This window comes from Lithobates pipiens, unplaced genomic scaffold (assembly GCF_037356315.1).
Source record: "Lithobates pipiens isolate NorthernLeopardFrog02 unplaced genomic scaffold, aLitPip1_a1.2 Scaffold_8, whole genome shotgun sequence".
NCBI lineage: Eukaryota > Metazoa > Chordata > Amphibia > Anura > Ranidae > Lithobates > Lithobates pipiens.
In genome coordinates, this window is record NW_027507903.1 from 121211471 (window position 1) to 121224490 (window position 13020).

The following is a 13020-nucleotide window of genomic DNA, read 5'->3' on the forward strand; positions in this document are numbered from 1 at the left end:
GTTCCATCTGATGTACGTCTGAAGATTTGTTTGATAAATATGAAATATCTGTCAAATAATGAGCTGTGTTCCATGCCCATGTAATGGCTAATTTTGTGTTTTGATATTTTGAACAGATCTGTCGCTTGGCTGGAGCAGTCAATAACCAAAATGGGGTCAGAGCCTTTTCCAGCAATGTAAGCATGCTTTGCACTGATGGACGTGTTGTAAAGCCTTGTACATACATCAGTTCTTATTTTTCCCTTCCCATCTACAGATGCAGACAGTCACTCTGATACCAGGAGATGGGATCGGGCCTGAGATTTCCTCTGCCGTCATGAAGATTTTTGATGCAGCTAAAGTTAGTAATAAGATACTGCTTAACTAAATGGAAATTGGTATTCATGTTTTGCACATCTTACCTTGACATCTGTCCCCATGGGTAGTTTATAGACTTGATTTCTTTTGCCAACATGAAAGTTGCAGTTATGAGGGGTGCTACATTGCTAGCAGAATGACAATTGATTTATATCCATCACTCTGTTTTAGGCTCTGTTCACATTGCATTGGATGCACTTTGCTTTTTGGGCAGCATACTACTGCAGCTGAATTGCTCCTCGCCATGAGAAACAGTAGCAAATATTTTACACTCTGCTTATAGTATTTGGGTTGCTTCACCTAAATGTCCTCACTGCTGGTGAGCTCAGTGTATGTGGTTCCCCTTCACCATGGGAAAAAAATTAAGCACTTAAATAGACAGTTTCTGGGTCAAGGGACTTGGGTTTGGTTGCGCAGATTAGGCCTACAAGTTCCAACTCTGAGCTTGTGTGTGTGTGTGTGTGTGTATATATATATATTTATTATGTGTATATGTGTGTGTGAAAAGCAGCACTGGCTGTTATACTCCTTTACCTCCCCTAGATCCCTGTTTCCCACAGTAACTCCACAAGTTCTCCTCGGTCTTCTCAGTCTTTGCTTGGTGTCATTCAACCTAGAAGATATTGTGAGTGCAGGATGTCACAATGCATAGCATTCGCAGTTTGTTGTTGCAGAGAACAGTGACGTCATCCCGTTAGTATTTCTTTCTGCATTGTCAAGAATGTAGCAGTATAATTAGCACACCATGCCTCTATTTGGCTTTTTTAGTTTTCACCTCCTTGATCACAGCTCGCAATAATGCATTACACTATTCAATGTGAATATAAGTGTTTGAATAAAATACCATAATTTCTTTATCGTACATCACAGGTAATAGTAATCACTATGTGGGTATATAGGCACCTTCAGGTGATGGACACGGGCATACACAATACAGGAATTTATAACCCCTCCTGTCTAAGGTGTTGGTCACGAGTGAAGATGTGCTCTGAAGAGTTCCACTGGAGGGATCCTTGCTGGATTTAAACAGCCTTCATATACTGGATCCATCCAAAGTGCTACTGCGGCCAAGGTGGATGGTATCCGGGCCTCGTATATGAAGCACAAGTTTTCCCCTGTAACGCCTCTCCTTGCAAGGCTGGACCCCGGGACCCAGGGCTTTTTGATCATGTTTACATTGCCTAAAGATTTCCTGGCAGGGTGCTAACACAGGTCCAAGGGAGTGGAACCCCAATAAAAAGGGACCCGGTCCTTGAAGGTTTGCTAACGCAGCCCGCCGTGATGGGTGAAGTTTGGATCTGTCTTTTATAGCAGCATCCTGCAGTGAGGGTAAGGGAAGAAGCCTAGGAACTGTAAAAAGTCCACCTATGTTTTTTTCTTCCGTGAGTAAAATTTTGTATGCCTTAGTCTCCACTAGAGGGAGTAAATGCACATACAGTTGGGCAAAACAAGTATCTAGTCAGCCACCAATTGTGCAAGTTCTCCCACTTAAAAAGATGAGAGAGGCCTTTAATTGTCATCATCAGTATACCTCAACTATGAGAGACAAAATGTGGAAACAAATGCAGACAATCACATTGTCTGATTATTGAAAGAATTTATTTGCAAATTATGGTGGAAAATAAGTATTTGGTCACCTACAAACAAGCAAGATTTCTGGCTCTCACAGACCTGTACCACCTTCTTTAAGAGGCTTCTCTGTCCTCCACTCGTTACCTGTATTAATGGCACCTGTTTGAACTTGTTATCAGTATAAAAGAAACCTGTCCACAACCTCAGTCACACTCCAAACTCCACTATGGAAGACCAAAGAGCTGTCGAAGGACACCAGAAACAAAATTGTAGACCTGCACCAGGCTGGGAAGACTGAATCTGCAATAGGCAAGCAGCTTGGTGTGAAGAAATCGGCTGTGGGAGCAATAATTCGAAAATGGAAAACATACAAGACCACTGATAATCTCCCTTGATCTGGGGCTCCACGCAAGATCTCACCTCGTGGTGTCAAAATGATCACAAGAACGGTGAGCAAACATCTCAGAACCACACGGGGGAACCTATTGAATGACCTGCAGAGAGCTGGGACCAACATAACAAAGGCTACCATCAGTAACACACTGCGCCGCCGGGGACTCAGATCCTGCGGTGCCAGACGTGTCCCCCCTGCTTAAGCTGGTACATGTCCAGGCCCATCTGAGATTTGCTAGAGAGCATTTGGATGATCCAGAAGAGGACTGGGAGAATGTCATATGGTCTGATGAAACTAAAGTAGAACTGTTTGGTAGAAACACAACTCGTCCTGTTTGGAGGAGAGAGAATGCTGAGTTGCAACCAAAGAACACCATACCTGCTGTGAAGCATGGGGGTGGCAGAAACATGCTTTGGGGCCGTTTCTCTGCAAAGGGAACAGGACGCCTGATCCTTGTACATGAAAGAATGAATGGGGTCATGTATTGTGATATTTTGAGTGTAAACCTCCTCCCATCAGCAAGGGCATTGAAGAAGAAACATGGCTGGGTCTTTCAGCATGACAATGATCCCAAACACACCACCCGGGCAATGAAGGAGTGGCTTCGTAAGAAGCATTTCAAGTTCCTGGAGTGGCCTAGCCAGTCTCCAGATCTCAACCCCATAGAAAACCTTTGGAGAGAGTTGAAAGTCTGTGTTGACCAGCGACAGCCCCAAAACATCACTGTTCTAGAGGAGATCCGCATGGAGGAATGGGCCAACAGACCAGCAACAGTGTGTGACAACCTTGTGAAGACTTACAGAAAACGTTTGACCTCTGTCATTGCCAACAAAGAATATATAACAAAGTATTGCGATGAACTTTTGATATTGACAAAATACTTACCGTATATACTCGAGTATAGGCCGACCCGAATATAAGCCGAGGCCCCCAATTTACCCCCAAAAAAACTGGCAAACTTATTGACTCGTGTATAAGCCGAGGGTGAGACATGCCTGTCCATCCCTGTGTGTGTGTCCGTCCATCCCTGTGTGTCCGTCCATCCCTGTGTGTCCGTCCATCCATCCCTGTGTGTGTGTGTGTCCATCCATCCATCCATCCCTGTGTGTGTGTGTCTCCATCCATCCATCCATCCATCCCTGTGTGTGTGTGTCTCCATCCATCCATCCCTGTGTGTGTGTGTCTCCATCCATCCATCCATCCCTGTGTGTGTGTGTCTCCATCCATCCATCCCTGTGTGTGTGTGTCTCCATCCATCCATCCATCCCTGTGTGTGTGTGTATCCATCCATCCCTGTGTGTGTGTGTGTGTCTCCATCCATCCGTGTGTGTGTGTGTGTGTGTGTGTGTGTGTGTGTGTGTGTCCAGCCTACCTGTGTCCCGAGCCTTTGTCCCGAGCCTCCGTCCCGTGCCTTGCCTCCTTGCCTCCGTCCCGTGCCGTGCCTTGCCTCCGTCCCGTGTCGTGCCTTGCCTTGCCTCCGTCCCGTCCCGTCCCGTGCCGTGCTGTGCCTTGCCTCCGTCCCGTGCCCTCTTCGTCGGCGCCTCGGCGGCCATTGTAAAATTCAAAAGCCGCGCCTCCGCCTGTGATAGGCGGAACACTGAATTTCCCAGCAGCCTGTGTTCCGCCTATCACGGACATCGTATCATCCTCGTCCGTAGTACGAGGATGATACGATGTCCGTGATAGGCGGAACACAGGCTGCTGGGAAATTCAGTGTTCCGCCTATCACAGGCGAAGGCGGAGCCGGAGGCGCGGCTTTTGAATTATAGAATGGCCGCTGTCTGTCTGCTCGACACGCTGATCGAGCGGGCAGACAGCGATGACTCGAGTATAAGCCGAGGGGGGCACTTTCAGCCTCAAAAAAGAGGCTGAAAATCTCGGCTTATACTCGAGTATATACGGTACTTATTTTCCACCATAATTTGCAAATAAATTCTTTCACAAATCAGACAATGTGATTGTCTGGATTTTTACCCACATTTTGTCTCTCATAGTTGAGGTATAGGCAGCCGGGGGGAGTCTTAATTGAACAAAGTTTGGCATGTTGTTCTTCCCCTTGGGGGAACTAAGGGGCTGGGGGTACAGCAGCAGTTTGTAGGCTCCCCCCCCCCGGGGGTGCGATAGCGGCTTCCCTGTGTTGTATTTACCTCACAGCTTTGCATAGCTAACGGAGTCAGTGAAAGATTCCCCACATAGCTACTGCACCCCGGGTGTTTACAAAAGTGCTGGCCCCACCTCTTGCCAGGTTAAGGGCACAGGGCTTAACAGTCTTGGTGTACCTAAATTATCTATTGCTAATAGACCAGTCAGTGGCTCGTTTGAAGCAAAGTGTATGCGTTACAACCAGTTACCTGTAAAGTCTAGGTTGGATTCTCAGCCTAGAGAAGTCTTCCTTAAAACCGCTAAAAAGGCTGGAGCACTTGGGCCTGATTATAGACACAGCCCAGAAAAAGGTGTTCTTGCCTCAGGCAAAGATCAATTCCATAAGAACTGGTGCGGATGGTCAGGTCAAAAGGCGATCCCTCCATTTGCCTTTGCATGAGGTTGTTAGGGAAGATGGAAATGGTTCCCTATGCCCAGTTCCATTCAAGACTGTTGCAAAACAGTATCCTGCCTGCTTGGAGCAAAATGATTCAAGCTTTAGACTTGCCAATGTGGCTGTCCCCAAGGGTGTCCTAAAGCCTCAGTTGGTGGATACTAACCCAGAATCTGCTGAAAGGATAATCCTTCAGACCAGTTATCTGGAAAGTGGTACAGACAGATGTCGGCCTTTCAGGCTGGGGAGCAGTACAAGAAAAGACAACTGTCCAGGGACAGTGGTCAAGAACCGAAAGAGCCTTGCCCATCAACATCCTAAATATTTGGGCAGGGCGTCTGGCTCTGAAGACCTGAACTCTCAGGTTACAGGATTGTCCTGTCAGCATCCAATATCAATCACCAAGGGGGCACGAAGAGTCTTTCAGCGCAAAGAGAGGTGAACCATATTCTAACTTGGCAGGCAGACTACTTGAGTCGACAGCAGTCTTTCCTGGGGAATGGTCCCTTCTTACCGACATCTTTCGGGCTGTTTGCCAAAAATGGGGGACTCTGGACGTAGATCTTCTGGTGTCCAGATTCAACATGAAGTTGGTCAACTTTGTGTCCATGACAAGGGATCCATTCGCATGCGGAACATGCTTTGGTGACCCGGTGGGATCATTTTTCACTGATTTATGCATTCCCCCCCCCCCCCCCCCCCAGTTGCTTCTGGTAGCCCCAGCATGGCCCAGAAGGTCCTAGTATGCAGAAATCATAAAGATGGCGGTGGAGGATCCATGGTCCCTTCGATTATGGCCAGACCTACTCTCACAGGGGCCCATATTCCATCCTACTTTACAAATGCTAGATTTCTTATCGTACATCACGGGATACAGAGCCATAGTAGTTACTATGTGGGTTATAGGCCACCTTTAAATTTAGTGTTGTCATGCCTATGTGTCACCACTGGGAGCTGTATTGAGCACTTATCGTCTCATGCTTTGAGAGCCCACGTTGTGTCCAGAAAGTAGCAGGTTTCTCTTCCTCAGGCCAGCAGCAAGACCTCTGTTAAGTCTGGGGGGGGGGGGGGGGGTTCCCTCTCCCCACCAGACACCCCCTTGGCTGTTTTTTCTTCCCTTCTCAGGGGAAAGAACACTACAAGAAATTGAAAAAAAAAAAAAGTGCAAACGGGCCCCCCCCCCGCCATTCCTTCCCTTCCTGTGGATCCCATAGGATCGGAGCTCGCCTGACAGAGCTCTTTTTTTTAAAAAAAAAAAAAGAGGGGAAGGCTTAGCTCGGCATTGGCATCCTCCAACGCCCAGCGCTGGAAGGAGCGTTTTAAACGCCATTTTTGTTGTTGCAGGCCACGGAGGAACACAAGAGCAAAGGTGGCATGTTAAAGGTTTGGTGACACAGGCATTCCTTTTGACACATTTACTGCTGCATCAGGCTGGGCATTAATGGCAGCAACAGAGCTGGACTATTGCTCAAGCAAGTGAATGCATTCCTTCTGCTAGTACCTCTGCTTTGTGCAACAGGCTATGGTCAGAATGGGGGGGGGGGGGTAAAAACACCTCAAAAGGGCTCTAGAAAGACTTCTACAGTCACACGTGTAAGCCTAGAACAATCTCAGTAAAGATGGCATCCTCCCCATGAGAGTGAGCCATCAGGAGGGGCAAGTGTTGCAGCTGCTCTCAACACTGCTGCCCCTGTGTATATTACTAAGGAGGTTTTTTCTTCAACCATTTTAGATTGGAGCAAAAAATTGATGCTTAATCGCATCCCAGCGTGGGACAGGTCACTCATGCTGAGGAACAAGGGGCGAGAGCTGACTAATTTCTCTCAGGGGACCAGGAAGAGGCTGATATTTCCTCTTCCGAAGAGCCTAATATGGAAAGATCAGGTTCGCAGGAAAGGTTGTTGTTACGATTTCTCACTGAATTTGGTCCCCTCCACATTTTTATTGCCAGCAGCAGTCTATAAGCCCACTTCTGGTTTGGGTTCACCAAAGCCTCCCCAATACTTTATCCTATGGAAGAAAAGTTGTATAAGAAAATGGGGAATCCCAGCAATTGACGCTGCGATATTCTCTGTAAACAAAAACCTGACTTGTCCAGTAGACAATGGTCATATGCTAAAGGGTCCAACAGATAAGAAGTTGGAGTTCCTTTAAAAAAAAAAAAAAAATATATATATATATATATATATATATATATATATATATATATATATATATATATATATATATATATATATATATATACACACTGCCTTGCGAAAGTATTCGGCCCCCTTGAACTTTTCAACCTTTTGCCACATTTCAGGCTTCAAACATAAAGATATAAAATTTTTATTTATTGTGAAGTGGAACGAAATCTATTGGATTTTTGAAACTTTTTTAACTAATAAAAAAATGAAAAGCGGGGCGTGCAAAATTATTCGGCCCCCTTGCGTTAATACTTTGTAGAGCCTCGTTTTGCTGCGATTACAGCTGCAAGTCGCTTGGGGTATGTCTCTATCAGTTTTGCACATCGAGAGACTGAAATTCTTGCCCATTCTTCCTTGCAAAACAGCTCGAGCTCAGTGAGATTGGATGGAGAGCGTTTGTGAACAGCAGTTTTCAGCTCTTTCCACAGATTCTCGATTGGATTCAGGTCTGGACTTTGACTTGGCCATTCTAACACCTGGATACGTTTATTTGTGAACCATTCCTTTGTAGATTTTGCTGTATGTTTGTTTGGGATCATTGTCTTGTTGGAAGATAAATATCCATCCCAGTTTCAGGTCTTTTGTAGACTCCAACAAGTTTTCATCCAGAATGGTCCTGTATTTGGCTGCATCCATCTTCCCCTCAATTTTAACCATCTTCCCTGTCCCTGCTGAAGAAAAGCAGGCCCAAACCATGATGCTGCCACCACCATGTTTGACAGTGGGGATGGTGTGTTGAGGTTGATGAGCTGTGTTGCTTTTATGCCAAACATATAGTTTTGCATTTTGGGCAAAAAGTTCGATTTTGGTTTCATCTGACCAGAGCACCTTCTTCCACATGTTTGGTGTGTCTCCCAGGTGGCTTGTGGCAAACTTTAGACGAGACTTTTTATGGATATCTTTGAGAAATGGCTTTCTTCTTGCCACTCTTCCATAAAGGCCAGATTTGTGCAGTGTACGACTTATTGTTGTCCTATGGACAGACTCTCCCACCTCAGCTGTAGTTCTCTGCAGTTCATCTAGAGTGATCATGGGCCTCTTGGCTGCATCTTTGATCAGTCTTCTCCTTGTCTGAGCTGAAAGTTTAGAGGGACGGCCAGGTCTTGGTAGATTTGCAGTGGTCTGATACTCCTTCCATTTCAAAATGATCGCTTGCACAGTGCTCCTTGGGATGTTTAAAGCTTGGGAAATCTTTTTGTATCCAAATCCGGCTTTAAACTTCTCCACAACAGTATTACGGACCTGCCTGGTGTGTTCCTTGGTCTTCATGATGCTCTCTGCGCTTTCAACAGAACCCTGAGACTATTACAGAGCAGGTGCATTTATACAGAGACTTGATTACACACAGGTAGATTCTATTTATCACCATCAGTCATTTAGGACAACATTGGATCATCAGAGATCCTCGCTGAACTTCTGGAGTGAGTTTGCTGCACTGAAAGTAAAGGGGCCGAATAATTTTGCACGCACCACTTTTCAGTTTTTTATTTGCTAAAAAACGTTTAAATTATCCAATAGATTTCGTTCCACTTCACAATTGTGTCCCACTTGTTGGTGATTCTTCACACAAAATTTAAATTTTATATCTTTATTTTCGAAGCCTGAAATGTGGCAAAAGGTTGAAAAGTTCAAGGGGGCCGAATACTTTCACAAGGCACTGTGTGTGTGTGTATGTGTATATATATATATATATATATATATATATATATATATATATATATATATATATATATATATATATAGTGAAGTTTGGGGATACTAGCCCCGGGGGATTAAGTGTGTTGTCAGGTGAAACCAAAATATATTTATTTATAATTAAATCAAAAATAAAGCTTTTCTTCAGCATATAAAAAAAACGTAAATTAAAGTCCGCTTATCTTCAGCACAAAATACAAAAAGAAAAGCACCTACAGTTCTGTAGACAGGTCTTCACTAAAAAGAGTCCTTGCAGAGATCTTTTTTGCAGCCTCCAAAACAGCAAACCGCAAATACAACAACACAGCCAGACAGGTGTTCATCTCCTTCTCCTCCTCCCCACCACCTCTCTACTACTTCCTGTCTCATAGGCTGTCTGTCTTCCTGGAGGGCGTTAACCCCCTGTGGTCAGGGAGGGAGGCTCTTTCCCACCCAAATGTCACTTTAGAGCCTCCCAAATTCCGGGTCCCAACTATCTCTCTTAAAATATAGAGAGGACCCGCGAATCAGTCTTCTCCCGAAAACTATCCCCGGAATCTGTCCCCCATTTTTTGGGTGACCCCCTGAGGCCTACCATGATTCCCTTTAAAGGGACCACATCCCGAATATAGGCGCCACATAGTACCTGTCCAGGACCCAACCTTGGCGTCCTGTACTATATATATAATTTTTTTTCGCTCACAGGTTCAGCCTGCGCTGGCAGCAATTGGAGTATCTCAGTCCTTAAAGGTAGTGATGAACGAACTTCCGACGGGACATTTCGCGAACGCGGCCGATAGTTCGCGAACCGTAACGTTCGCGGCGGGCCCCATTGATTTCAATGGGAGGCGAACCTTGCAAACCTACAGGTCAAATTTGCAGCCACAAAATAATTAATAGCTGTTCAAACATAGTCCCACCACATGGCCAATGACATAACACATGTATGAGGTGAATCTGGGATCGACAACTACAAGCATTCTTTTTTTATATGTGAAATTGTTGTGACAATTCAGGACTGTGGAGCGCATGAAGGCAATGGAGGAGAGGGAAGGTCAGGGTAGGCAAAGAAGAGGGTGTAGGAGATGATCACCAGCAGCGTGACATACAACAATGACACCTGCACCGTGATAGAGTGATCTGACAAAAGCACTGTGATATAAAGCACTGACAGCAGCACCGTGATAGAGAGCACTGACATCAGCAGCGTGACATACAGCAATGACACCAGCACTGTGATATACAGCACTGACACCTGCACCGTAAGCAGCCCCAGGAGGAAGTCAGCATAGCACAGGGATGGTGGGAGCCCCTCATAATGAGCATAGCACAGGGATGGTGGGAGCCCCTCATAATGAGCATAGCACAGGGATGGTGGGAGCCCCTCATAATGAGCATAGCACAGGGATGGTGGGAGCCCCTCATAATGAGCATAGCACAGGGATGGTGGGAGCCCCTCATAATGAGCATAGCACAGGCATGGTGGGAGCCCCTCATAATGAGCATGGCACAGGGATGGTGGGAGCCCCTCATAATATGCACAGCAGAGGTACAGCCCCAGGAAGAAGTCAGCACAGCACAGGGATGGTGGGAGCCCCTCATAATGAGCACAGCACAGGGATGGTGGGAGCCCCTCATAATGAGCATAGCACAGGGATGGTGGGAGCCCCTCATAATGAGCACAGCACAGGGATGGTGGGAGCCCCTCATAATGAGCACAGCACAGGGATGGTGGGAGCCCCTCATAATGAGCACAGCACAGGGATGGTGGGAGCCCCTCATAATGAGCACAGCACAGGGATGGTGGGAGCCCCTCATAATATGCGCAGCAGAGGTACAGCCCCAGGAGGAAGTCGGCACAGGGATGGTGGGAGCCCTTCATAATAAGCAGCCCCAGGAGGAAGTCAGCACAGCACAGGGATGGTGGGAGCCCCTCATAATAAGCAGCCACAGTAGAAATATGACACCGCTCAACCTCTTCAAAGAGGAGGGTACGGGCATATAGTACGGTGTGCTTTTTTTTGGACAAGGAAGTGAGCCAAATGAAGAAAGAAGGTCTGTGTGCTCGATTAAAATAATTGTTTATAGACATGTATACATGGTCTACTGGTCACATGTGTTGAATTCCTCCGAGATCCATGCCTCATTCATTTTTAGAAATGTGAGGTAGTTAACACTGTCGTGAGCTAGGCGAGTACGCTTATCGGTCACGATCCCCCCTGCTGCGCTGAACGTCCTTTCGGAAATGGACACTGGACGAGGGGCAAGCCAACAGTTCGATTGCAAATTGGGCAAGCTCTGGCCAGAGGTCAAGCCTGCCCACCCAGTAGTCCAGGGGTTCATCACTCCTCAGAGCATCCACATCGGCCGTTAACCCGATGTAGTCGGACACCTGACGGTCTAGGCGTTCCCTGATGCTGGATCCGGATTACACCTGTCGATGGGTCGGCTGAAAGAATGACCTCATATCCGAAGTCACCAACACATCTTCAAATGGCTTCTTCTTGCAGGCGCTGTTGGATTGGTACCGGCAACTCCTTCTCTGGGAGTGGGAATTGCTCCTCTGCCAGCGCACGCAAAAGCAGAATGCAGCATTTCTCGAAGCAAGGCCTGGAAGTGCTCCATTCTGACAGCCCTCTGTGACGGCGGTAACATTTCTGCCATTTTGTGTTTGTACCGGGGGTCTAAGTACGTTGCCACCCAGTACTGGTCCTTGACCCTTATGCTTTTTATACGGGGGTCCCTATTAAAACACTGGAGCATTAAGGCCCCCATTTGCACTAAACTGGAAGCGGTGTGGGGGCCTGGCTCCTGCTCATCATCCAGGATAATGTCGTCCTCTTCATTCTCCTCTCCCCATGCACGCACAACAACAGGGATCCCAGAAAGGTTTAAAGCATGCTCTTCTTGCTCCTCCTCATCCGCCCCGGCACCATCCTCCTCTGACTCCTCTTCAGACTCCTGTTGTTCACTTGTCTCAGAGTAGCCCCCCCCTGGGATTTCATCCAGCATTGCGACTTCCTCATCTTCCCGCTCCTGCTCCTCCACAGCTTGATCAATGACACGACGCAATGCACGCTCCATAAAGAAGGCATAAGGTACCATGTCACTGATGGCGCCATGGCTGCGACTGACCAGTTTGGTGATCTCCTCAAATGGCCGCAGAAGTCTGCATGCGTCGCGCATGAGCAGCCACTGGTGCGGTGAAAAAACCCCCAGCTCCCCAGAACCTGTTCTGCCGCAGAGTTCATACAGGTAGACGTTAGGCTGCTCCAGCAGAAACGTGCAGTTATCAAGCATATAGAAAGTTGAGTTCCATCGCGTCGGGCAATCGCAAATAAGACGTCTGACCGGCAGATTGTGTCACCGCTGAATGTCAGCAAGGCGAGCCATGGCCGTGTAAGATCTTCTGAAATGGGCCGAGATTTTCCTTGCCTGCCGCAAGATGTCCTGGACCCCAGGGTATTTGACAACGAATTGCTGCACGACCAAGTTTAAGACGTGTGCCATGCATGGCACGTGCGTGATTTTGCCCTGTTTCAATGCGCTAAGCAGATTGGCACCGTTGTCACACACCACTTTACCAACTGTTAAATTGAGCGGTGTTGGCCACTGATCTGCATGTGAACGCAAAGCTAAAAGGAGTGCCTGGCCAGTGTGGCTTTTGGCTTCCAGGCACAACAGACGCAGCACGGCATGGCAACGTCTCACCTGGCATGTTGAATAGGTTCTGGGGAGCTTGGGCGGCGCAGCGGAAGAGACGCTAGCAGCGGAAAAGGAGGAGTCAGCCGATTAGGTTGGAGGAGGAGGAGAAGGGCCAGGCCTGCATGCAATCCGTGGCGGTAAAACAAAATCTACACGGGTGCCAGGGGTTACATGCTTGACGGCCGTCAGAAGGTTCACCCAGTGGGCAGTAAAAGTGATATACCTTCCCTGCCCGTGTTTGCTAGACCACGTGTCTGTGGTCAGATGTATCTTGGCACCGACACTGTGCCAGAGATACATTCACTTGCCGCTGAACATGGCCATATAGCTCTAGGATGCCCTTCTGTGAGAAATAGTTAATTCCTGGGACCTTCCATTGTGGTGTTCCAATGGCCACAAATTTGCGAAAGGCCTCCGAGTCCACCAGTTTATATGGCAGTAGTTGGTGGGCTTGGGCAAGAGGGTTATCCCGCGTCATAATTTTTTTTATGCTCTAACATTAGGCCCACGGAAGCCTGCCTTTTTGCAGAAAATCGTGAGCTTGGCGTGATGGAAGGTCGAGTGGAGGACAATTGTGAGGAGAAGGAGAAGTA

At 47.3% G+C, this 13020-nt stretch overlaps 1 protein-coding gene across 1 annotated transcript in view; it reads left to right on the top strand.

Moving 5' to 3' along the window:
- The window catches only part of IDH3A (isocitrate dehydrogenase (NAD(+)) 3 catalytic subunit alpha), a 51790-nt gene that overhangs the window by 11594 nt on the left and 27176 nt on the right, over window positions 1–13020 (top strand). The window contains exons 2-3 of the mRNA XM_077474252.1: window positions 117–176; window positions 257–340. Coding sequence (XP_077330378.1) covers window positions 117–176; window positions 257–340 — 144 coding nt within the window. The remainder of the gene's footprint in view (window positions 1–116; window positions 177–256; window positions 341–13020) is intronic.